General features: G+C 48.1%; 1 protein-coding gene across 11 annotated transcripts in view; it reads left to right on the top strand.

Annotated features, from left to right (window-relative positions):
* The first annotated feature begins 297 nt into the window (after positions 1 to 297).
* mbnl1 (muscleblind-like splicing regulator 1) overlaps positions 298 to 26,881 on the top strand; it is a 46,172-nt gene continuing 19,588 nt past the window's right edge. For 10 of the 11 annotated variants that reach the window (XM_056293554.1, XM_056293551.1, XM_056293549.1 and 7 more), the window contains exon 1: positions 14,788 to 15,443. In XM_056293554.1, the coding sequence (XP_056149529.1) occupies positions 15,270 to 15,443 (174 nt within the window). In that variant the 5' untranslated portion in view covers positions 14,788 to 15,269. Of the gene's footprint in view, positions 843 to 14,787; positions 15,444 to 26,881 lie in introns of those variants that run through there. The other variant, XM_056293555.1, reaches the window with a different exon arrangement.

Genomic DNA, 26,881 nt, shown 5'->3' with positions numbered 1-26,881 from the left:
GCCTCTTGTTTATCTCCTCTTCTTGCCATGCCCCCCCCCCCCCCCCCGCCTGACTGGATAGGCAAGGCCAGTGTTGCTGTAACAGCCACCACTTCCTGGTGTTGTTTTAGGGGGCGTGGCCGGCCCTCTGAGAGGAAGGGTGGGGGGGGTGTGTGTGGAGGGAGGGAGGGAGGGGAGGTACTGCGGGGGGGGGGGGGGAGACTGCAGGATCTGTGTGCCCAGTGCAGTCAGAGCTCCCTCCCCCTTTCTTCTCCACCTCCACTTCTCCTGCGCCCCCCACCCACACCCTCCCGCGCTCCTCTTCCTTCACAGCTGTTGCCACTGCCGCCTCGTGAGCACCACTCTCCACAGGCAGCAGGGCAGACGATCCAGAGGCTGGCGAGTCCAGAGAGACACAGCCTAGCCTGTCTCCGCAACAGCGCCCCAGCGCAGCCACTTCAAGAAGCAGGGGAGGGGAGACACTAGCGCACACAGCCAACGCTGCGACGCACACACACACACACGCACACACACACACACAGACAGACAGACAAAACACTCCTCCTCTCACACTCTAGCGCTCAGCGCCGCGCAGCTCCGCCACTCGTTCGCTGCCGATTCACTCGCTCACTCGCTTGCCTCTCCTCTCCGCCGGCCACTCTGCCTCGCTGCGCTCTGCCCGAGAATGGTCCAGCCGGTGCCTGGGGGTCTGCTGTCGTGGCCTGTCTGAACATACATACAAACGCACACGTACTCAGACGCGCGCGCACACACACACGCACGGGCGCGCGCACACACACAGGCACATGCAGAGTCAAACGACACGTGGAAGCGCACACAGAAACTGGAGAGCAATGTGAGAGGTAAGGGCTTGGTTTGTAACCTCCTCCCGATCTCCCTCTCTCTCGTTCTCTCTCTCTCTCTCTCTCTCTCTCTCTCTCTCTCTCTCTCTCTCTCTCTCTCTCGCTGTCTTTCCCAGGGGTCTCTCATCGGTTTTATCTAGATCTTTCCTCCTCTGTGTACCGCAGTCGTTGCTTTTCCGAAGTAAGTGTCTGTTTGTTATAGCGACGGTAGAGATACGGGGTCTGTTTGCTTAGACTCTGCTGCATCTGTGTGTGTGTTCAGTGTTAGGGCCATGGGGTTAACATCTGTTTGTTATGGCGCGCACACACACACACACACATACGTTCACTTAAACACAGGCATGGACACGCACACGCACACCGAGCGGTACATCCCAGTTTTGGCTGAAAACAGCCGCACAATAGCTACTTCCTGAGGATAGCTTTAGTTAGCAAGAAAATATGCTGGGGTGTGTGTGTGCGTGTGTGTGTGAGAGTGTGTGTCTGTGTGTGTGTGTGTGTTTGGAGGGCCGTGGATGTTCCAGGAACAGTGAAATGGATCGATAGATCGCCCACTCAGCTTTCATTCCCTCCATGTGACTCAACATCGAACATGTTGGGAGTCATCCTGCCAGGACTCGGTTGACTAGTCAAACAATGCCATTTGTTTTGCTTTTTGTGTGCTTTTCTTTAACCCTCAATAATTCCCTTGTGCGTCTTCCCCATTTCCCTCTTCGCCCTCATTCCTCCGCGGGTTGCCTTCCTACTTTGTGCCTCCGGCGTACGGTGTCGGCGTGGTTATTGTGCGTGTGGGTATGCGGGTGTCTGCGTGTACGCGTGTGTTGTGTGAGGTGAACTCCCGCCCCGCTACATGTAAATTATGTGTGACATGTGAAGCTGCCGCTACCTTATATGGTGAGCACAGTATTTCAGTACAGTAGACCCTTGCCAAGCATTCTGGGTCGCGGGAGGAGAGTGTATGTGAGAGGGTGGCTCTGTCTGCAGGAGTGTGTGTGTGTGTGTTTGCATGCATCTTTCAGAGGGGGGAGTAACTTAGAGAGAGGAAGAAAGTTGGAGAAGGAAAGGAAGAGGAAAGAATGGAAGGGAAAGATAGAGAAAGCAAAAGAAACGTCGAATGGCGGCGTGGAACTTGGGTGTCTGACCGGGAGTAAGTGTAAGTAGCTTTATTCTCTCGCAGGGCTCGGTAGACGGAGCGAGATCGTGCCGTAATGTGTGTTTAGCGACTCGGCGCTACGTGTGCCATCATGGTAGGGTCGAAGGGGACTGGGCCGCGGGTGGTTTCCTGGATTTATTTGCCTACGGCGATCGCTGGTCGTTTGGAAGACCCGAATATGAAGCGAATAAGCGGGCTTCTCACCCGTGCGTCTCGTTGTTTTGCCCGCACTGAACAACCTGGGCGCACAACTTCTGGTCTTACTTCCTTCCGAACAGATACTGGGATAAAAGTCAAGACAGTCTGCTTCTGTTACACAGTCTCAGGATCCCTTGTAGCCTCAGACTCTTTGCCCTCCCTTCTCCTCTCAAACCCCCCCCACCCCACCCCACCCCCCACCCCAACCACCACCACCACCATCCAACTCCTTACACCCCTAACCCCCTCCGCTGGGTTTCGTCTTGGTGGTATGTCCGTGGTTGGACGATGAAGAGGAATGTTGTTGTTGTTGTGACTTAGAGGGATTGCGGTGGCTCAGACAGTAGCAGACACACACACTGACACACACACAGACACACACACACACACAACACAGATAGATATGCTATCGATCGCACCAGGGATAACTTGTGTCGCAGGTAGGACATCGGCATCTGTAAGGCGTACGTGAAATGTTGTTAACGCCCATTCTGTGGCTGCTATAGACGACAGATTAGCATTTCCGTAGATATTCTCTTTGTTACCGCCTGAATGGGAGCATGAATACAGATAATTAGTATGATTTTATTTATTTGTTAATGTTGTTGAGCGCGCATACGTAGGCCAATAGCTTCATTGCGCAATACAGATAGGATTACATGCGTGGCTGCCTCTCATTGGCAGGTTAATCCTTCATTACAGATCGTCTATCTGATCGGATCATTTTGTACTCTGTTATCGTAACGTATCGACCCTTTCCCGCCATGCCAGCGCTCGCATTATGTTCTCTAATTAGGCTTAACTTTAGTGGGACGTGTTGCGACGGACAACTTCTAGTATGTACCCATGTATTGACTGGGAACACGGTGTAAGGCATATCACTACCAAACTGGAAGGCCGATAACGTTCGTAAATATCAACCTTCGTTTGCGACGTGGTCCCAGTTTGAATCGCGGTTGTTACAACTGAGCAAGTCTAAGAGCACATGTCTCGATGCATGCTCGATAACCCAGGTAATTACATCAAAGAAGGTTGAATCAGTTCATCTGGATACTACGTTTACTGATAAATAAACATTGTATCCAGATGACCTGATTCAGCCTTTTTTGATCTCAAGAGCATAGTGCTAAACTGAGTAAAACGTTCATCTATATCTAAGTATACTGTTTCCTTCTCTTTAAGACAATAAGTCTTACGAGGCAGTGTGTGTGTGTGTTTGTATATATATGTTTTTTTTTGCTGACCCTAGTTGCATCAGTGCCAGTCATTGTAAATGCTCCCATCCACCCCTGACAGTGAGAAAGAGAGGACTACGGGGTTTAATGACACCAGCTCTTGGCCTCCTCTTCTATTAACTCCCCCGCTTTCTAGCACTTTCTCCCTCTGTTGTCTTTCCCTGTATCTGCATTGCCACTGTTTTCGCTTATTCAAACCAGGCCTCTGGACAAGCAAGCCACACTAAATGGGATGTGATGCAAGCAGCCCCATGCAAAGTCTGCTTTCTGTGAAAATGATTGACTAAATGAAGATTATATTGATCACCAAAGCAGAAGGCGCGCTGGCCAAAACAAGAGATTAGGCTTAAGAGCCACTGAAAGAACACGCACATGCACATTATACCGATAAAGCTAAGCACAGGTACGGAACATGTCCTGTTTGGAGGCCATACACTACCGTTCAAAAGTTTGGGATCACCCAAACAATTTCGTGTTTTCCATGAAAAGTCACACTTATTCACCACCATATGTTGTGAAATGAATAGAAAATAGAGTCAAGACATTGACAAGGTTAGAAATAATGATTTGTATTTGAAATAAGATTTTTTTTACATCAAACTTTGCTTTCGTCAAAGAATCCTCCATTTGCAGCAATTACAGCATTGCAGACCTTTGGCATTCTAGCTGTTAATTTGTTGAGGTAATCTGGAGAAATTGCACCCCACGCTTCCAGAAGCAGCTCCCACAAGTTGGATTGGTTGGATGGGCACTTCTTTGAGCAGATTGAGTTTCTGGAGCATCACATTTGTGGGGTCAATTAAACGCTCAAAATGGCCAGAAAAAGAGAACTTTCATCTGAAACTCGACAGTCTATTCTTGTTCTTAGAAATGAAGGCTATTCCATGCGAGAAATTGCTAAGAAATTGAAGATTTCCTACACCGGTGTGTACTACTCCCTTCAGAGGACAGCACAAACAGGCTCTAACAGGTACTATTTAATGAAGATGCCAGTTGGGGACCTGTGAGGCGTCTGTTTCTCAAACTAGAGACTCTAATGTACTTATCTTCTTGCTCAGTTGTGCAACGCGGCCTCCCACTTCTTTTTCTACTCTGGTTAGAGCCCGTTTGTGCTGTCCTCTGAAGGGAGTAGTACACACCGGTGTAGGAAATCTTCAATTTCTTAGCAATTTCTCGCATGGAATAGCCTTCATTTCTAAGAACAAGAATAGACTGTCGAGTTTCAGATGAAAGTTCTCTTTTTCTGGCCATTTTGAGCGTTTAATTGACCCCACAAATGTGATGCTCCAGAAACTCAATCTGCTCAAAGAAGTGCCCATCCAACCAATCCAACTTGTGGGAGCTGCTTCTGGAAGCGTGGGGTGCAATTTCTCCAGATTACCTCAACAAATTAACAGCTAGAATGCCAAAGGTCTGCAATGCTGTAATTGCTGCAAATGGAGGATTCTTTGACGAAAGCAAAGTTTGATGTAAAAAAAATCTTATTTCAAATACAAATCATTATTTCTAACCTTGTCAATGTCTTGACTCTATTTTCTATTCATTTCACAACATATGGTGGTGAATAAGTGTGACTTTTCATGGAAAACACAAAATTGTTTGGGTGATCCCAAACTTTTGAACGGTAGTGTACATGTGGTAAAAGTTCTGAATCTATATAGCTTTAGGGTTTTGACACACTTTGATGTGATCAAATAGTGTAGCTTTAACAAAACCCATTGTTACAGCTGTGTGGAAAATGCCGCTTGAAAAAAAAAATGGTAGTAGTTTATTCTATGGCTCCTGAGGGTCGCCACTCCAGTATTTAGAATGACTATGCTTCATCACAATAACTGAGATGACATACATATGAGCCAATGAGTCCCCTCATTAAACCACAAGGCCGGCTATTATCCTCATTCACTGGTGAGTTTAACACATCCCTACAGAGACACGAGCACATCCACACACACACACACACACACACAAAACATATACACACAAACACAAAGATGCAGAAACACACAGGCACACAAATGTATACACTCAGATATGAAGAGCTGCGAATGCATATGGACACACGTGGGCACGCACACATAGAAGAGCTGATGCACAGGGCGTCCTGGTAGCATAGCGGTCTATTCCGTTGTCTACCAGCACGGGGATCACCAGTTCGAATCCCTGCGTTACCTCCGGCTTGGTCAGGCGTCCCTACAGACATAATTGGCCGTGTCTGTGAGTTGTAAGCCGGATGTGGGTGTGTGTCCTGGTCACAGCACTAGCGCCTCCTCTGGTCGGTCGGGGCGCCCGTTCGGGGGGGGGAGGGGGAACTGGGGGGAGTAGCGTGATCCTCCCACGCACTACATCCTCACTGTCAGGTGAAAAGTAGCGGCTGGTGACTCCACATGTATCGGAGGAGACGCGGTAGTCTGCAGCCCTCCCTGGATCGTTAGAGGGGGGTGGAGCAGCGACCAGGATGGCTAGGAAGAGTGGGGTAATTGGACAGGTACAATTGGGGGAGAAAAGGGGGGGGGGATAAAAAAAAAAAAGAAAAAGGGAAAGCTGATGCAGGACTACACACTCCCCTTTCACCTCAGCCTAAGAATACATCGCGACTCATGGTGCTTTTTGCGCATTTGTATAGGCTTGAGTTTGCATACGTTTGTGTACGTGTATGTGTGTGTCTATATATCTCTGTAGGTCTGTGTGAGCTACACAAGAGATCTCATTGTCTCCAGAGTTTCGGTCTTGGAGGAATCAATGGGCATTGTTTGTTGCGCGTTCCTAATCACAAACTGTCTCTTTCACCACCGCATTACTTAATCCAGTAACAAACCAGTAAGCTAAACTAATAGCCAAGGCATGGTGCAGGGTGAGTGAAGACGATAATGTGAGAGGGTGAGGACGATGGCCTCAACAGTGACCCTGCTCGGGACATTTGAATGAGTGCTCTGTCTGCAGAGATTTCATTTCAGCGGTGCCCCGGTAGAGCACTGACGCCCGTCTTCCTGTCCATGCGAGCTCTGTTGAGTCAATATTTCCTGTCCATGCAAAAAAAAAAAAAAAAAAAAGTATTGATAGATAAATAAATGCTGCATCCATAAGAATCTTGCATCAATTCTTTATGAGGCCCTGACCATGTCTTCTGCGTGAAGGCGTTGTGCAGAAGCCTGTGGCCTTGTCCTCGGCAGTCCTTGCAGTCGTTTCTCAAGAGCTAAGTAAATCTCGAGTTCTCCATCAACATAGGCAGCGCCATTGTCAAGGAAATGCTGTTTACTTTGGTATGTATGGCTGAGTGTCACAGGAGAGATGTGGTTGATGGAGTACTAGCTTTCACTGTGTGTGTGTGTGTGTGTGTGTGTGTGTGTATAGGATGGTGAGAGAAAGCGAGACGGATCAGGAGTCCACGTGTGCATAGATGTATAAGTGAGTGCATGTGTGTGCACATGCTGGCTACGTGTATAAGGACGGGTCAGAGAGGGCAGTCTCGGTGTAGGATATTTCAAGCTAATGCAGTTGCAACAGCAGCAGCGGCGGCAGTGAGGCCTGTGGTGTTGCATTTCCCTCTGCGTCCTCCACCTGTCTCAGCACACAGTCACCCTGACATCACCTCTGTCAATATGCTGAGACTACTCCTTTACTGGGGGAAAAAAAAAAAAAGGCAAGCTGAAAAAGATAAACTGCAGCTGCTCTCTGCAGTACTGCCAAAATATAAAGCTTCAGTGCATGTCACGGTTTATTGGCTAGGTTATTACATCAAAGGTTGTAGCATTTATGCTGTAAACACGAGTGTATATACTACTACCACGGCGAAATCTTGTCGTAGGAAAAGTGTCCGTTTCGTTTCATGCGGCCTCCGCTGATATCTTGATCCTTTTGTTGTCAACTGTGGTAGAGCAGAATGGGACTTGCTGTACTTTCTGTCTTCTCTATGAAGGGAAGCTTGGCTAGGCTAATAATGCACCACGCATTTTACAGGAAGCCTTATCATAACTGCGAACCACACCCTCTTTCTTGTTGTCTGGGAGCAGCTCCAGCAGTTACTCACATTGACAACTCCTAGACCAGCCCAGATTAGCAACTAGCACGTAGCCTTGATTGCATTAACTTTGCATCAGTTCAGACACGTCCCCATAACAAAAGATATGTAATATAATGACTGGGCGTCATTTGTCACGGGCAAATTTTCTGCGCGGCCTTCACTTTTAGCATATGTAGAAGGGTGGATTTTGGACAGTTTTGTGTTAATAGTGCGTTTGACTCACTAGGAACCGATTTATTTTGTGACTCATAACCCAGAAGTAAAAGTCAGGCGGGCCTGCCTCATTTGAATGTCATCAGAAGTCGTTTATGCGGTTCAGGCATATGCTAGCATCGTTTGTCACATGACCATGAGCTGATGGCGATGCTCTGTAGACACACGTCCTCCTCCTCCAATTGCATCATGTTCCTGCCACATGGCCTAAATGGGAAAGCACACAACCCTCTCTCTTTTTATCTCCGTCATGCTCTCTCTCTCTCTCTCTCTCTCTCTCTCTCTCTCTCTCGCACTCTCTCTCTCTCCATCTTCCCATCCTCCACTGTTGTTGACCTTGCACCAACTTGTGAGACCTTGGAGACTGAGGTAGTGCGGCTAGGATCCTTGCAAAGAGTAGCAGCCAGTCATATCAAGGGCACAAAAACATGCCGATGAAAAGGGAGCTCTGTGAAGGATGGAAGGAAGGAGAGGAATAGAGGAGTGGTGGATCGGTGCTTTGAACAGCTTCTACGGTATGAATACACATTTTCAGGAAGGGGCTAGACCAACCAGGGCAAATAATTATTTAAAATAAAAGACCTTGCCTTCAAGAGAGTCTGCACAGAGAGTTGAAGGACAGTTTCACTACTTTTTTTTTTAAGCCGGTCCTCATTAAAACATCGTCGAGCATCTTTTAGGAGCAAAATATTCACTGAACGTTTTAGTCTTGAGAGACTCGCCACTGTTGAATATTCTTGCTGGGCTTCAACACAATCCAGCTGGGCAATCGTTCAAGTCCCCAAAAACCATAATATACCCTTTATGAAAACGGGAAGTTCACAATTCAGTCATACACATGTTCTGTCACACACATGATCTACTTTTTGCAGTTGGTACAGTCCAGCCATCTGTAAACTTCCCCACTTGAGAGAGCAGGAGCTCTGATGGCCGGGTTGTCCTCTGAGAAAACCGGCACAGATGTAGGGAGGAAAACGTAACGGCCAGAGTGCAAAGTAAAGCCATTTTAACGCGTTAGAAAGCATGGTTTGCAACCATTTTCTTTCTCACTGGAACATATTTGGGTATGTGTGTGCCTGTACAGTGAGATTCCCTTTTTTTTTCTTTTTTTTTTAAAAAAGAGATATAGCCTGGTTTCTGAGAAGTATGTTGAGTTCCAGCAAGATTGAGATTCAGCAAAGTGACAAATATCTCAGTCCTGTAGAAATCAGTGTTTTTGTCTGTACATTAAAAAAAAAAGACATGCATGTTAGGGTTAACACTCCTGTCTGTGCCCCTGACCGAGGCATGGCAAGACGAACTGGAGTCGGTCCCCGGTGCTGCACAGCGGCTGGCCACTGCTCCTAGCTACACAGCGAGGATGGGTTAAATGCAGAGCGGAATTTCCCTGCGGGGATTAATAAAGTATATCAAAATCAAAATCAAAAAATTAAAAAAAAGACAAATCTAAATGATACCCAACCAACAATGTCTTAATGAGGTCTGGGTTCAAAAAAGCCTTAAATGCCCCCCCCCCCAGCTCTGTCATGTGTGCATCTGTCTGGCTCACAGCTGTAATGTCACACAAGAGAGAACAAGTTGTTTTCCTACATCCGCTTGATCAGTAGTGATGCAAGATGTTTTCATGTTCATAGCATCACAAATATACTTTATACTGTACTATACTATACTGTACTGTACTGTACTATACACTATACTGTACTATACTGTACTATACACTATACTATACTGTACTATACTATACTATGTGTACGCATGCATGTGTGTATGTGTGTGTGTGTGTGTGTGTGTGTGTGTGTGTGTGTGTGTGTGTGTGTGTGTGTGTGTGTGTAAATATGCATGCATGTGTACACAGTATAGAGTTCCTTATATGAAAGGGCAGAGCTGATAACAAGACAGAAAGCAAACTAACCTGCGGAAACGTCTGTCCAGAGGGGGAAAATAAAGGCAAGGCATAGAAACTAAAAAAAAAAAAAACTTTCAGTGGTTATTCAGAGCAGAACCAATACTTGAACGTTTCTGTTCCTGCATGACAACCCAGGCCAGTTAAAACAAAATAAAATGCTGGGAAGTACCCCTGTTTTTCACATATATATATATATATATGTAAAAAAAAATATGCTTACAGCACCCTGTGTTCCCAAGCGAAAGCTCCTCCACGTCCTTATCGGCCCTCGACCGGACCAATGGTTGAGCGAGGTTCCCTCAACTGGACCAATGGTTGAGCGAGGTTTCCCTCAACTGGACCAATGGTTGAGCGAGGTTGAGCTTTCAGCGTCCAATAGTATCTCCCATCCAAGTACTAACCAGGCCCAACCCTGCTTAGCTTCAGAGATCAGGCGTTATCAGAGGCCATACCACCCTGATAACCCCCTGATAACACCCCGATAACCAGAATCCTGTGACCCTAATTCGATAAGCGGCTTGGATAACGGGCAATATAAATGGAAACCAGGAAAAAATAACATGTAAAAATACACATTGTTAATATGAATTTCATAGGCCCCCTAATAACATGTATGCAAAACTCTCAAAACGTGTTATTTTATGACGTTGTTCATGTGAATCATCAGGTCAGTGGTATATAAGCTGGAAATAAATGACGTGTTTTCTTTCACCCTTATTGTCGACTTGTGAAATGAAAGTGTTGAAAGTGTTTCTGTCTGACTGTGGACGCTGTGTGTGGAAAAGCTGGAGCAAGCTCTCGGCTGAGCAGGAAATGAGCACGCATTGATCTTGTGCACGTTATTGAATGAAGGCACGCCAAGACGTGATTTAGACCCAAAGACATTTGGGAGTCTGGAGGTAAAACTGAAATTAACACTTTTGGTGAAACCTTATTTGATGAAGATGACAATGAAGACACATTTGATCCCTCATTAAATATGACCGAACGGGGGGGGGGAATCGTTATTAACCGGTACCAAATTAATATTTCTGTTCCAGGATATTTGAAGATGATTAAGTTTCATTTCTGTCATAAGTTGTTTTCATTTTTGTTCCTCACTGGTTCCTGTAGGGAAGGAGATGGTAGAAGACATTCATAAATGTATTCTGGCGCTTCACTGATGAACTCGGGTCCCAGGAAATAGTGCTAAAGAGAGCATAACATAGTGGATAACAGCAAAAGCAGCACACGTATTAGATCCTTCCCACATGGGTCGGTCGGCTCGGTACAGACAGAAACATGTGCACGTGGGCTCCAGAAAACACACCGCGTCCGAATCGCTAGCAGTGGAAATCGTCCTTCAAAGTGGAATTAGATAATGGGAGTGGCTGTCTGACATGGAAGGCCATTTTGTGATGAAGAAATCAATAGAGGGGAAGGATGTGTCCAGACACGGTGCATCATAATAAGAGCCCGTTGTGTCATATGGGGGCGGCACAGTGGCGCAGTGGTTAGCACGGTCACCTCACAGCAAGAAGGTCTGGGGTTCAAACCCTGGGGTAGTCCAACCTTGGGGGTCATCCCAGGTCGTCCGCTGTGTGTGGAGTTTGCATGTTTTCCCCATGTCTGCGTGGGTTTCATCTGGGTGCTCCGGTTTCCTCCCACAATCCAAAGACGTGTAGGTCAGGTGAATCGGCCATATTAAATTGTCCCTAGGTGTGAACGTGTTGGCCCTGTGATGGACTTGAGTGGCTTTTGCAGCTAGAAAAGCGCTATATAAAATGCAACTTGATCGATTGATGGACTGGTGGCCTGTCCAGGGTGTCCCCCCACCTGCTGCCCAATGACTTCTGGGATAGGTTCCCGCATCCTGCAACCCTGATTTGGATAAGTGGCTTGGATAATGGATGGATGGAAGTGTCATATGGGCTAGCCACAGAAATGCACCTTCTAAGCTGACTTCCCCCCCCCCCACCTTTTCTTCCAATTGTACTTGGCTAATTACCCCACTCTTCCAAGCTGTTCCGGTCGCTGCTCCACCCCCTCTGCCGATCTGGGGAGGGCCGCAGCTACCACATGCCTCCTCCGACACATGTGGAGTCACCAGCCGCTTTTTTTCACCTGACAGTGAGGAGTTTCACCAGGGGGAAGTAGCGCGTGGGAGGATCATGCTATTCCCCCCAGTTCCCCCTCCCCCCTGAACAGGTGCCCCGACCGACCAGAGGAGGCGCTAGTGCAGCGACCAGGACACATACCCACATCCGGCTTCCCACCCACAGACACGGCCAACTGTGTCTGTAGGGACGCCCGACCAAGCTGGAGGTAATACGGGGATTCAAACCACCGATCCCTGCGTTGGCAGGCAACGGAATAGACTGCCACGCCACCCGGACGCCCTTCCGAGCTGACTTTTAACACAAACCATGAGAGCAGACGGTCAGTCAACCCGAACGCAGGGAGGCTCCAGCTTTTCATCCAACAAGTCATCACATTCTGTCGTTTGACTGAAGTCATCCCACACTGGATTCACAGTGGCTTGCACTAACTCAGTAATTCCTTCCATGGTTTGGCTTCGGCTTAATAAGGTTAAAGATAATGACCACCAAATGTGTGTATACTTTGTCCCGTGTAGCCTGCTCGTAACTGATTTTATTGAAAAGTATATTCCGGGTGATACAAATGTATTTCCATCAAGTCTTATCAAAGTGAGCTGCAGCAATTAAAGCTAAATTGTTATCATGTGACGTTAAAATCACAAGTGGTTCTGGGAAGTACTGAACTACATTAAACTTAGTTGGAAATTGTCTGATTTGACATTTAAACAGCGATGAAGATAAGATGATGAATGGGCATGTTCCCAGGAATGGGAACATGCCCAGAATGTTCAAAACAACAGTCCGTGTTTGAGGAGTTCTATTCCCAAAACAAGACTTCCACCCCAGTTTGTTGTTGACATTGACTCCAAATATGTTCCCGCGAGAAAATGCTTTGAAATGGGCTGAGTAATATTGCTAAATTACAAGTTCCAAGTTATTGCTTAATGTGCCCTGAAAGACGATAATAACTAAGTAGTCTGTCATTTTAAAAATACTGACCAGCGAGACGGTAATGCAAAGTGCTCTAATTAAAGTGTTTGGCGTGGAGGCTGTAATGCGAGTTTGGGTGTTTGGGTGTGCAACATGTCTGTTTTTACACTTGCAGTAAAAAGGTCATTTCCAGCAGCACTGCTACTTCTGCCATTCTAGGGGGGGGTCATCCAAGGTGAAGCTAGGTTAATTCCTCCTCTCGCTCTCGCTCTCTCTCTCTCTTTCTCTCTCTCTCTCTCTCTCCTGCTCTCTGTAAACATATGTTCGTGTTGCTGGCTCACAGTGACAGGCTATGGCGGAGCTGCTGCAGGGCTCTGATACACAGGGTTGCAGTGTTGGTAGCCGTGCATAGCATTGCTAGAGGGTGCACGTGGTGTTTCTGGGAAAGGTTTTCTCTCTCTCTCTCTCTCTCTCTCTCTCTCTCTCTCTCTCTCTCTCTCTCTCTCTCTCTCTCGCTAGGGTGTGGTGAACTGCTCTGCCCTCGTGATAAGAGAGGAATGGGCCCCTGGGATCCCAATAATTCAAATTCCCCCCTGTAAAACCCTTTACAATGGCTTCACCAAAAATAGCATACTCTGGCCATGTAATGAAATGTGGGGGGGGGGAACAAAACTCTCTACTCGACCCATTGTCTCGTCTGAGAGTTGTAAGGGGAGAATTTGGTTATGGAGGCAGAATAATAAATATGATATTATCATGGAAGACAAGTTTGCATCTCCAAGACTGCTGTGGTATTCCTTTGATGCCGGTGGTCTCCTCTCAGCTGGAAATGCTTAAGTTGCTTTATTCAGAATGAAAAAGAGCCTTGGCGATTCACTGTGAAATGTTGTTTATGCAAAGAGAAGTTTATCATGGTAGGGTATTACCATCTGCAGGAATTAGATAGTTGTCGCTGCAACTACAGTAATTAGCTTGGCTGCCTCTCTCCCCCCCCCTTCCCCCTCTCTCCCATCCCCTATCTCTCTCCCCCATGGCAGGCAGGTCAACCTCTTATTTGCTCCTCCTACCAGCTCTCACCTGGCGCTCAGCCCAGAATGTTGCTGCAACTCTGCTTGCTCTCATTGGTCCTCGCTTGCACACCGCTTTGTAAGAAGGGAAATGACTAACCTCCCCTCGCCTTGCCTCCACTACCCCCTACTTTCACTCTCTCTCCCTCTCTCTCTCTCTTGCTCTCTCGCTCTCTCCCTCCCTCCCTCCCTCCCGCTCTCTCTCTCGCTCTCTTCTAAATAGATTTGCCATGACTGGCTTTGCCGTACTCAACTGTAAGTGATATGGGATTTGATTTGGTTTTCCTGCTTTAACCAGAAGCTGTGGAAAGTCGTGAATGGCTGCTTTGTGCACTTCTGCCTGTGTTAAAGGAGTGTGTTTGTGTGTGGCATGGCGTGATGACCGTGTGTGCGTACCATGTGTGTTTAGAGCGCGGGGCGGGTGAAAGTTTTATTTGTTTTAGCAGACACTCCTGCATTGCTGACATTTTTACGTATTCTTCGTTCCCACAGCTGCATAGCTTAGCAGTGGCACGGTTAGAATGACTTGGAAAAATACTCCAGGTCAAGAGTGGAGGAAAAAAGAACCTCCAGTGAGAAATAAATGGAAGGATAAATAAATTGGAAAGTACTCTTTGGAAGGAGATATTACCAGGCTAACGTAAATCTCCCCCCCCCCCTCTCTGTTCTTTCTATCCCTCGCTCCCTCACTCTGTCTCTCTCTCTCCGCAGAGGAAGTGCCTTCCCTGACGTCTGCTGCAGCTTTGACCTGCTTCTACAGCCAAAGCTCTGCCCTTCCCTTGCCTCGCTCGCTTTGCTACCACGGCAACGTGAGCAAAAAGGACGGCGACCACACCCGCCACACGGCCTACGCCCATACCCGCTCGCGCGCTCATCCCCTTCCGCCACCACCTCCACCCCTCTCTGCCCTCACTGCAGCCAGGCTCCAGCCTCAGCCGAATCCACCAGTCAGCCACGCTGCCACTCTCCTCCACCAGCTGACCAGCCTTACCACAGCAGCCCAACAAACACGTCTAGGCCTACGCAGCATCTCACCTGCCTTGCCTTTAACCATTGCCTTCGACCCTGTTAGCCTCCACTGGTCCTCAGTGTCTTCGCACCTCTGCACACAGGCTTCATCCAGACTCTTGACTCTGTGGTCGTCTGCTTCGCTGCACGGAGACAGAGACACCTTGGTTTGGCTGTTCTCTCTCTTTCTCTCCCTGTGCACCTTTGATTTTGAATGTTGTAGGTAGGACTGGGAGAGATTAAAAAGAGTGAGGGAGACGAGTCAAGGCACAGAGTGGCAATTTTATTGTCAGGTCAAACCGTCTGCTGGATTTATACCCTCCGTCAATGGTGGATTGAAACAGGAAAATTATCCTTTAACACTGACAGAGAAACGTCGTCCAGCCGCATTTCACCTTGGGACAAGCACACAGTTGGAGTAGGAGCTGTCTCAAATCAGTTGGAGCCATCTTCCTTTGAATGTTTCATTTCAAGTTCATGTAACTTTAAAGTCCCAAACAGTCACAAATCAATAGAGGAGAACTTTTAGTCGAGGTGGTCGAAAACACCAGCGGAACCTCTGTGACTCTTTCTTGCCCGTTTCTGCTTGGTGTACTTTTTTTTTGCCAACCGGCCGCAATGGCGATGAACATAGCACACATGCGTGACACAAAGTGGCTGACACTGGAGGTGTGTAGAGAGTTCCAGAGGGGCACATGCTCGCGATCTGACCAGGAGTGTAAATTTGCCCACCCAGCCAAGAGCTGTCAGGTCGAGAATGGACGGGTCATTGCCTGCTTCGACTCGCTCAAGGTAAGAATTTGTAAGCAATGAATGGAGAATGCAGCATCAGACAGAAAATCATGCGGCCGGGTAAGGACGCAGACAGGCGAGGCACAGGTCAAGCCAGAGAGAGATCAGCATACACAAACAGAACGGCGGTGCGGGGCAAATATAAGGAGTTAACAAAGTGGGGAATAACTGTATTGCAGCGTGTGTGTGTGTGTGTATATATATATATATATATATATATATATATATATATATAATGTATGTCATTCCAAAGACTTGGTGAACAAGAGAATGGGGTTTCCCACATGGCCACAGTTAGGAACTGCGCACCATCTGGCCTCAGCATGTGCTCTGTCTGGTCCCGCCCACTTCCGGTCAGGTGACTGGAACATGTGACCTCACGCACAGGGAGGTGGGGAGTTATCGCCTCTTTAGGTTCAGGAAGCAAGAGGGAGACATTGTCACATTGTGTGGTAGAATTTTGTGGAAGGGGGCTAATGATTTTTGGCGGGGTGTTGCAGTTCAGTTCAAACACGTTTTAAGAGGCGGTCATGTTTCCAGCCGGCGAAGCTGCAGCACATAAACGCACACGTTTCTAACGCTGTTTGAGCCTGGCGTCGGCTCCCGCAGCGTGGAGAGCGGTGAAGACTCCACTGTGTGCCGTTTTCCGGGCCGCAGTGTCACTGTGCAGCGAAAGGTATGCGGAGAATTTAGGAAACGGGAGATTTTTACGAGACAGCTTATGAGCTTATGTCGTTTAAATAGCGCACGCACACACACACGTACGGACGGACTGACTGGCCCGAATACAACGCCGGTCCACGGCCACGGAAGAGCAAAGAGTTAACGTCATTGTGTAGCTCTCACTCAGTCAAACCACTTCCTGTGCGGAGGCCTAGGGGTAGTAAGGGGGGGGGGTTGTGTATGCATGCATGCGCATGGTGTGTGTGTGTTAGAGAGAGAGGTGGGGGGGGGGGCACCGTATGCAGTAATTTTCCATCTATTTTTAAACAGCAGCAGGAAGGCAAACACCTCTATCTCTCTCTCTCTCTCTACCTCTGTCACACACACACTCACACGTTCTCTCTTTCCATTGGCACTCAAGATCTCTAGAGATGGGAGCACCTCGACCCTAATTTTCCAATGAGTCCCAACGCGACACACACACACACACACACACACACGCGTGTGCACACAGACACATTTGTGTGTGCGTTTTTTTTTTTCCCCTTCTGCCTTTGTTGTACCCCTGCAGGCATTGTTGAGTCGTGGTCATTGGCAATGTAGCAGCGGGGCAGGGTTAGGATTAGGCCAGCAAGTGTGAGCTGACTCTGAGAACACTGTTTATAGCCAGATCTGGACAGAGGAACATTGTCTGGCCCACGCTGAATTCTTCCCAAGTTTCCCCACCATGCGCTAACGCCTGTGTGTGTGCGCGCGTGTGTTGTGTGTGTGTGCAGAGTTTCCACCGAACTACTGCATAGCTCAGAAGTAAATCCATATGTATCAGCACACACACACACACACACACACACACACACACACACACACACACACACACACACACACAGAGTCCTGTATTGTCCTTACTATACGGCCGTCAGTGGACAGGACCCGGCGAAGTGGCCTAATAGTAAGAGGTTTACCGCACGTGGACACGAGGAATGAGCGACGGAGCGTTTCATTCGCTGGCGAGGGACGGCAGCGAGACGAGGGGACGCGGGCACGAGGAGGGGAAGTGACGAAACGGCGTAAGAGACGTACGCGAACGCGGCACAGCAGTATTTCAACCGTCCTCTTTTGCTGTGCGAGCGTGAGGTCAGCCATTAGAGAGGAGTGGCGAGTGGGCGGGAAGGGCTTTCGGGGGACCGAGGGGCCTGTTTCGATAGTTTGAACCTTCCCCTCGCTACGTCTTGTGTATTAATGGAAAAATGACCTTATTTTTTCTCGTTCTTTCTCTCTTTTTGACCGTACGGCCTATCCCACCCCCCCATCGGTAATGAAAAACAGAGCAGGTCTTTAAAATCCCAGTACGGAAACCGGGAGAGGGAGCAAAAAGAGAGGGAGCGAGACAGAAAGGGAAGGACCGGTAAGGAACAGGAGGAGATTAGACGCGATGGCTTCTCCTCCCCCCCTTTTTTTTTTAAATTTTTTTTTTATACATTTATTCGTAGGTTTTCCCCCTTATCCCACCCGATTAACCCAATGGCATATGGCCAGAACTCTTGTCGAATAACTCCCCTGGCTCACGTTTCCACAGGAAGGAGATAGTCGTAACACCAGCTTCCTTCGAACTCGTGTCGGCTGCTCTCGCTATTTTACACGCTGAAGCCTCGCATGGATCGCATTACCTCCAGGCCGCGAAGGAGGCGTAGGGAGAATGCTTTCGGTTGCTTGGCTGCAGGGTGGGCCAGAGGGGTCGCTGGAGAGCGACGAGTCCCCGAACACTACACCGATCTACACCCGCTATCCCTCGGGTAAGGGCGGCCTAATGAAGGCCCTACCCCGTGGGCGCTCTGGCCGTGAGCGGTTGCGGCGAGTCTGGGATACGAACCTCCCAGCCACACGGCGAGCGGGTTGCGAGAGCGGCGGTTTATCCCGCTCGGCCGTCGGAGCGGGACGTGTGACGCATGTACACACATGCAAATGTGCAACACACATATGATCAGTTTCGCCGAGCCGCACAACCACCGACACTTAACGCGCCTCTCACGCCCTACTTCACTCACACGAGGAGTGAATATTCGGTGTTAGAAATGGGACATAAAGGGCCCGTCGAGTTAATCTCATTTGCTATTTAGTCGTGTTACCAAAAAAAAAAAACCCCCACTGCTCTCTTACTCCTCTTACATCGTACACACACACACGCACACACCGAGTAACACACTCACACATGGACACAGGCGCGCGCACTCTCTTGCCCATGAGAGAGGATCGACCTTCTTCTTGAGGAGTGTATAATTAGAACAGGTCTCACATGATCACCAGAGCATAGCTGAGCAGGTCACACCCAAACTCTGTCATTTCCCCCACTCTGGTCTCTTTTCTCAGGCCATACACACACACACACACACGCACACCACCGAACCGAGCTGGGAGAGCTACCCTGCCATGCCGGGGGGAATTAGGCCAGGGAATATAGCTGTACCAGAAATAGTAAAATTGCAATTTTTCAAAAGATGATCAGGGTGGCAATTAGATGTGGGTAATATGCCTCCTCCCCCCCCGAGGCAGAGACAATCAATCACAGGGGCAATCAGTTCCCAGTTTTCAACCAGTTCATCGTATGAAAAGAATTAAAATGCTTTGAGTTAATGCACGTGTGTGTGTGTATGTGTGTGTGGGTGTGTGCACGCTCTCTCGTGTGTGTACCTGTGTGTCTTTGTGTGTTAATGCATGCACGAAGTTTTGTTTGCAGCTTTTTGTGTATTTGTGAGCTCACATGTTAATATGTGTAATCATGTGTCTATATTTGTGCCGGTGTGCTTTTGGGTATGGTGCCTATACATATGACTGTGTGTGTTTGTGTGTGTGTGTGTGTGCGTGCGTGTCGGCCTTGCACTTGGCCTTAACTCCACGGTGCAGCTCAGTGTGCCGGTTCAGTATTTGGTAGGTAGACGGCAGATAACTCGGCTATGTTGCTGTGGGGTAAATATTTGGAGAGGGATAAAGGCCGCCTGATCCGGAGTCAACTTTGGAACGTTCCCTGTTAATGGTTAACGACTAAACTGCTCCACGCGGGTCGCTCTGCGATACCTCCACCCTAAAAACGGCACAAAGTGGTCGTTATTCCCGCTGTTTACTTCCACTAACTAGGGGCAAACAGGGCAACCGCAGGAACGGTAAGACGACCTTCTGCAGCCAGAAGAATTTAATGGCGTTAAACTCGGGCGGATTAAATCATCTTTTCTCTTTTAATTTAAAAGTAATTTGATTTTATACGGGCCTATTCTACACTATCGCCAGGCCTCTCTGTCGGTCTTGTCCCCCTGCCCCCGCCCCCCCCCCACCCCCGGCCTTGATATTTGGGTCGACTTTCATTCCCGTTTGGTTTGGTTCTTGCCTCATTAACTTTAGGCCACACCCATCCCTGAACTGGCTGGTTCACATTACACCCTGTCAGACGAGCATGCACACACACACTACACACGTGCACACACACGCACGCACTACACACGTGTGCACACACGCACGGACGTGTGCGATATGATTTCGTGGGCCGACGTGACATCAACAGTTGACCCTGTGTGAACCCAGCAGCAGCAGCAGGGCCATGTTTACTCCCCCCCCCACCCCCCACCCCCACACAAGCCGCACTCCTGTCATAAACCGGAGATTGGTGCAACATGGAGAGCTCAGCCTGAGCACAACCCCACACACACACACACACACACACACACACATACACAAACAGACTAGACCTTGTACTTTGTCTACCTGTCAGCTCCTGGCGTTGACACACCCACTGTCACTACGTCTGAAAAAGAGCGGCCCGAGTGTGTGTGTGTGTGTGTGTTTGCAAGTGTGTGTCTGGCGTAATAGCCGTGCAAGCAGTGTGTCTCTTTGTGTTGCTGCCGCGCTCTTAGCCAAGTTTACATTCCTGCTGAACCAAGGGTGGGCAAACGCCTCTTATTTATCTCTCTGTCTCTCTTTACCTCCGTTTCTCTCTCTCTCTCTCTCTCTCTCTCTCTCTCTCTCTCTCTCTCTCTCTCTCTCTCTCTCTCTCTCTCTCTCTCAAACCCTTTCTCTCATTTTGCAGACTATTTTTGATCCCATGCTTACATTCAGAGGTTAGGCTGAATTGGTTTGGGTTGAGCTAAAAACACTCACACACACACACACGCACATACCTGCATGCACATTATGTGCAGGCTTGCATGTGCGCACACACACACACACACACAAAAACACATTGCATTGGACCAACATGTGGGGTAAATATTAGTGCCGTTGCTAGTCGACAGTGTTTTATTTCATTTCAAACAAAACCTGAGCCATTCACTTGCCAGTAAATTCCCTCGCTTATGTTACAAGAGTGTGCACGCTGGTGTTTATTAGGTCAGAGGACTAATTTGTATTTGACACAGCTGTCAGTACAGTACGTACATCCAGACACGTATTGCTCACAGCTAGACGGAGACGGGGGGGGGGGGGGGGTCGGGCCCCCGTGAATTTTAGCTTTGGGTGGCCATTGTTGAGCTCATCTTGGTCAAGCGGCGTGGCTTATCGTGTCTGCAGCGTCAACGTCAGACCTAGGCTCGGGCGCTCTTAATTTGGAAACCGTTTATAGTTGGGTCCAAAATACCCATGCACTTACAAGTTGTGTCTAGGTTGCGTCTAAATAAGGCCTGAATAGGGCTCGTAAAGACGCGGTTTGAGAAGACATGGTAGACGTAAGTGTGAAATTTAGATATAGCAGGCGTCTGTGTAAGCTGTTTAAAAATCAGCTGTGGAGGTCAAATGACGCATTTGATCTTGAATCTCTTTAGGTTTTATTCAGATTTGTGTATGTGTGTGTGTGTAGATTTATTCTTTTTGGAGACCAAATTGCAACTTCACTTATCCGAAGTGGCACGGTGGTTAGCGCTGTCGCCTCACATCAAGAAGGCCCTGGGTTCGAACCCCGGGGTTGTCCAACCTTGGGGCGAGGGGCGGGGGGTAATCCCAGGTCATCCTCTGCTCTCCCCGTGTCTGCGGTGGGTTTTCTCCAGCTGCTCGGGTTTCCCCCACCATCAGAAAAGATATGCATGTTAGGGTTAGTGGTCCTGTCTGTGCCCCAGACTGAGGCATGGCGAGACGAGCTGGAGTCGGTCCCCGGCTGCTGCTGCTGCACACCGGCTGCCCGCTGCTCCTAGCTACACAGCTAGGATGGGTTAAATGCAGAGAGGAATCCCCCTACGGGGATCAATAAAGTATCTCAGAATCAAAAAATTATAGTTGCGGGTGATAGTCGCTTAGATAATAAGGTTAAAAAAAGCGGTTCTGCAAGACTTTTGGCCAGAAGAAACCCGAATTCTGAGAGGAAGTACGGGGGGGACACAATCGCAGGGCATTTTGCGTCTCACCACATCATGTGATCCTGACAGACCAGGCCTCAGTCACACCAGTGATCAGGTTGGTGTTTGGTGACAGACATCCTGTTAAAACCCAGTCAGTCCACTGCAGCGACGATAAAACTCAGCCAGACACAGACAGACACTGTCTCCGTCTTAATCAGGCCCGGGTCCACGCATGCCCCCTTCTTTACAGGCTACAGACGGAATCTCCATCCTAATTGGATTTTTGATGGGGTGTGCGCTGGGTGCATCCACTGGTGGAAATCTGTGTCTCCGAGGGAACACATTAAATATTTCACACGTTTACTTTTAACAAGAAACGGAAACATCAATCCACAATGAGCCGGTCCCGCTAGAAGGGAGCTCATTCATGTCACAAATTTATGCGCCGTCATCTCCATAACCACGTCGTGAGCTCGCCGCTCACATCAAAACGTCACTGTCTCCCGCCGCTGTTCTGTCCGGCTTGTGACTGCTAGACGACACAGTGTACAGCTGGACGGACTATCGTCTCAGAACTGACGTCACGACATGCACACATGCAATACCCGCGTCGCAAATGATGCAACGTGAGGCAAATCGGGCCCGTCGGTCATTTTAAGCTGAAAACTCGCAACGCTTGAGAGAAAATGAATTCTACTAAGGTCTGCAATTTTTTGCAGCTGCTCTTGAATAAAAGTATTCCAGCGCATCTGAAAAATGCTGTAATCCAAACTGATTTAATGACTTCTCGGACAACTGCTGTACCTCTAAAATCACTCTCATCATCGCTGGGTTGACACAGTCTTTGCAAACGGAGCTTCGGTAAGAGCTGCATGTTGCAATGCATATTGCATGCAGCAACAAAAAAAATAAACGCGATTCAGTTCTTTTTTTTTTTCAATCTCATTCGGACCTATTCTAGCGTGATTTGCACCGGGGAAGAACTTAACCCTGGCCTACCCACCCACACACACACAGACATTCATTAGCCTGCTCGGTCCGTGGTGTGTGCGTCCTTGTCTGTGGCTGCCCTTCCAGGGTCCTGCTTAGATCAGTGCTTCTGTGCATTAGTGTGAGGTTGTGTGATGGCACATCGACGACAACAGCCCGCTTTTCTTCTCAGTGTCAGCCGTCCCTGTCCCTCTTCCACACTGGGCCCCTTTATAGCGCCACTGATATAATGATTACCGCGCTCGCTCTCTCTCTCTCTCTCTCACTGTATGTCTCTCTCTCTCTCAAATTCAAATGTGCTCTTATTAGCATGACAAATAAACGTTTGTATTGCAAAGCATTTTCACATAAAGGACAATAATACAGAACTTAACATACATCAACAGATGCAATAAAACAACTCGCACAGGTACGTCATGGCAACAAGAGCCTGTATGAGTGGATGTGTGTGAATTTGTCAGTCTCTGCCTGGGTGTGTGTGTGTGTGTTCACATAAAGGACAACAGTCTCTCTCTTTCAGTTTGATATTTGTTTTTATTTATTTATATTTCCTTTATTCATACTTATTTGGTCGTACTTATTTTTGCCTTGTCTGGTTTTATTTCGTTGTAAAGCACTGGATAACATTGTTTTAGAAAAGTGCTATATAAATATAAATAAAATTATTATTATTATTGTTATTACTTTCTCTTTCTCGCTCACTCTGTCTTATTATTTTCTCTTTCTCTCTCTCACTGTATGTCTCTCTCTTTCTCTCTCTCTCACTATGTCTTTCTCTCTCTCTCTCTCTCTCTCTCTCACTTTGTCTTTTTCTCTCTCTCTGTCTCTCGCGCTCTCCGACTGTCTCGTCTGTCTGCCTTTGCATACTGTCTCTCTCAAAAACAAGTGCAGACTTCCACACAGTGTAAAATGTCAGTATTATGTGGTGTTTATTTGCCTCAAGAATTGAAACTACAAGGCTTTAATAGAAGTCAGACTTGGATTCTGGCTGCAGATTCAGTCAAGCCTGCATCCCAGGACCAAGTAAAGTATATATGTACGTTGTAAAACCGCTTACAAGACACGACTCGTTTCTGCCCACGGTCACATAAACGGGCCAGGCGGTGAAAGTGATGCTACATCTGCTCTTCGTAAGCTGGCTTAAGCGGTCGTATCGCCGGCATTGTTTATTTTTTACAGACAATTTTTTTAATGGCTAAAACATGATATATTTTTTTTTACGTTTTCTCGTGAATTTTAGGCGAGGCTTTTGTTTTGTGAGCATTTCAGTGAGTAGGAAATGTCCACATACTGTGAACAAACCAATCAACCATTCATCATGGCCGCTCATTGTGCTCACAACACATATAATCATTATGATGTAATAATGATGTGGAATAATAATACGTTTGTCACTAAGATTTATGAATGAGCCGTTCTTTTTCTCTCTACCCAGTCAACACACACACACACACACACACACACACACACACACACACACACACACACCTCTTGTCTGTCCTAAAGACATGCCAGCAGATATTCATCCAGTCAGTCAGCAAGGCCATTATCCTCTCATTAGACAGGTGGCAGAACGGCTTGAGGAAACAGCTCTCCGCTTAGCTAAACTCTACCAACACCTATTCTCTCTCTCTCGCTCTCCTCTGAAATGCAGTCCTTCACTCGTGTTTGTCTTTCTGCCATTATCTCTCTGTCTCCGCCACACGGGAGTCAGAGCAGCTGTGGCAGGGCTGAAGAGTTGAAAGTGGCGTGATATGTGAGGGGGAGATCATGGTAGGAAATAGCTGTCCATCTCTCTCTCGCTCTCTATTTCCTTGTCTATCTCGCTCACATCCTTTCATGCACAACATTCCTCCTCTCAGTGAGCATCTGGGCCTGTCAGACCTGCGGCATCCCTCTCTGACAGATGTCACTTTCCTTTCAAATCCTCTTCCCGCTCCTGTAAGCTTGAGGAGCCGGCGCTGCCGAGCACATCTCAGCCATAGAGAGAGAGCGAGAGAGAGAGCGAGAGAGAGAGAGAGAGAGGGAGGGAGTCGGAGAAAAGGCAGTGAGAACATACTCATTGAGCAAGTGCCAAGGTAGAAGGAGATTATCGCGTGCAGAAACAGGATTAGGCCAGTTGACAGGGGGATTAGAGTCGTGAACAGAATTACGGCGAGTGAAATCAGATTACCGTAATGCACACCAGATTAATGGGTGAGCGTAGCTAACCAAATTAATCTTCAGCCCTGTGGAACATGCATTGTGTGTGGGGCTTTCTATTAGTCAGGTTTGCCAGTCTCCGTATTGTGTTGGAGGTGAATACGTGTACCGGGGGGGGGGGTAGTGGTGACGGCGGCGGTGGGGGGGGGGGTTAAACAGGGCAAATACAAAGGATCAAACAAGTATGTAACAGAGAAAAGGAAATGGAGACCTAACCCTCGACATTTTTTCAGCTTTTGAAGTTTTAAGGTGCATTATTGAGCTACCTCATCCAGTCTGACGCTGTGGAAACAACGCTGCAGGCTGCACAAAAGAGATGACTGGATAGAGAGAGGGAGAGAGTTGGGGGAGTCATATTGCTCATCTCGTTCTCATTTTGCTTATTCAAGATGGAGGATTTGTTCTTCCTGCGCCATCTGCATCACGCCTGCCTCGTTCTACGCGCTCTAACTTTGTTTTTCTCTTTCCCTTACCCGCCTTATCTGTCCTGTGTCAATGATCGTTTCCAAATTCATAGAATTTTTTTGTTGTTGCTTCTTTTGGAGGCGGCGGTATCATTGAGATTTCTGTAAAGAAGGTTCTTTAACGCTCTCACGAATCAGTTCACCTGTGTAGTTTTCTTAATAATGATGTACATGGCATGCGTGAATTTAAGAAGGAAATTAAGGGCATCCAGATGGCGTAGTGGTCTATTGCGTTGCCTACCAACACAGGGATCGCCACTTCGAATCCCCATGTTACCTCCAGCTTGGTCGGGCATCCCTACAGACACACTTGGCCGTGTCTGCGGGTGGGAAGCCAGATGTGGGTATGTGTCCTGGTCGCTGCACTAGCGCCTCCCCTGGTCGGTCGGGGCGCCCGTTCGGGGGAACTGGGGGGGGAATAGCGTGATCCTCCCACATGCCACGTCCCCCTGGTGAAACGCCTCACTGCCAGGTGAAAAGAAGCGGCTGGCGACTCCACATGTATCGGAGGAGGCATGTGGTAGTCTGCAGCCCTCCCCGGATCAGCAGAGGGGGTGGAGCAGCGACTGGGACGGCCCGGAAGAGTGGGGTAATTGGCTGTATACGATTGGGGGAGGAATCCCCCCCCCCAAAGAGCAGGAAATAATAACAAAACATTATATATCAAGGTTGCCATGGCAACTAATACAGCATCACTACCTATGCCGTATTGGAATTAGCCAAATTGTTTTTTTTTCTCTGACAAATCAGATTACATGGCTAGAATTGGGACTGCAGAACAAATGCCAGTCTTTGTTTGAATGGTGAACTAGATGTGCACACAAAATTCACACAGAAGCATACTGTATCATTCAGCCAACCGCATAAACGCCCTGTGGAGAGCGCACATCAGTCGTTTCAAAAACTTTGGTGTAACTGACACCTCACTGTGGTGCAGATTTTTTGTTCAATGACTCTCTCTTTTTCATGATGCCATGAAAACTCTCCCTCTCTCCCCCCCACTGGGGGTTGGAGTCAGGAGATAACTAAATGAACACCCGCGGCGCACACCATGTAGTTGCACCGTGAGTATTGGATGACTTTCATAAAGTGCTGCTGCTCAGATCAATAGCGGTGCGATTGCTCATGAGCAGCACAGAGCTAACCTTGTTACGCCTCTCCCAGGGCAAGAAGCAGCACTGCCGTATTGAATGAAGACACCGGGGAAATACTGCTCGAAATACAGTGACATGAACATTTGTGTGTGTGTGTGTGTGTGTGTGTAAGCACAACAGAGAGAGAGAGCGAGAGAGAGCTAGCTAGCTAGCTAGTGGAAGTAAAAGTAAAAGTGGCCCGTCATAAAGACAGGGAGGTTTAAGTTTGGATCTAGGGCTACTGTGTATGTGACATTTAACCTCAGACATTTCTGAGAACCAACACCCTCCCAAGTGTGAATAACTGTTTCTGTTGAAGTGTCTGTGCATGTGGGGGTCTGTGTGTGTGTGTGTCTGTCTGTTTGTATCTTGGCCTGTGTCAATAGCCAGGTCAGTGAAGCTATCCCAGGCTTGCATAGTGCAGATGCATGTCTGTGTTATGCAGACCAACAAAGGCCAGTCTCATTGGCATTTACGTTTAGGTTTCATTAAATGACATCGCCAAAGCCGGTACGCATAGCTGCATGTACATTTACCCTCCATGTGTTCTGTTATTCGGGCTAATCTTACTGCTGTCTCTATGTGGTCTCTGGTGCAGCAGCGCTGTAGTGCGTTATCTGGGCCTTGTTCTTTGTGGCCAGCAGTAAGTCACGTCTGGGGGGGGGGGGTGT

Source organism: Lampris incognitus, chromosome 14 (genome assembly GCF_029633865.1).
Source record: "Lampris incognitus isolate fLamInc1 chromosome 14, fLamInc1.hap2, whole genome shotgun sequence".
Classification (NCBI taxonomy): Eukaryota; Metazoa; Chordata; class Actinopteri; order Lampriformes; family Lampridae; genus Lampris; species Lampris incognitus.
Note: the sequence above shows the minus strand (reverse complement) of the source record. Positions and strands in the feature narration are given on the sequence as shown.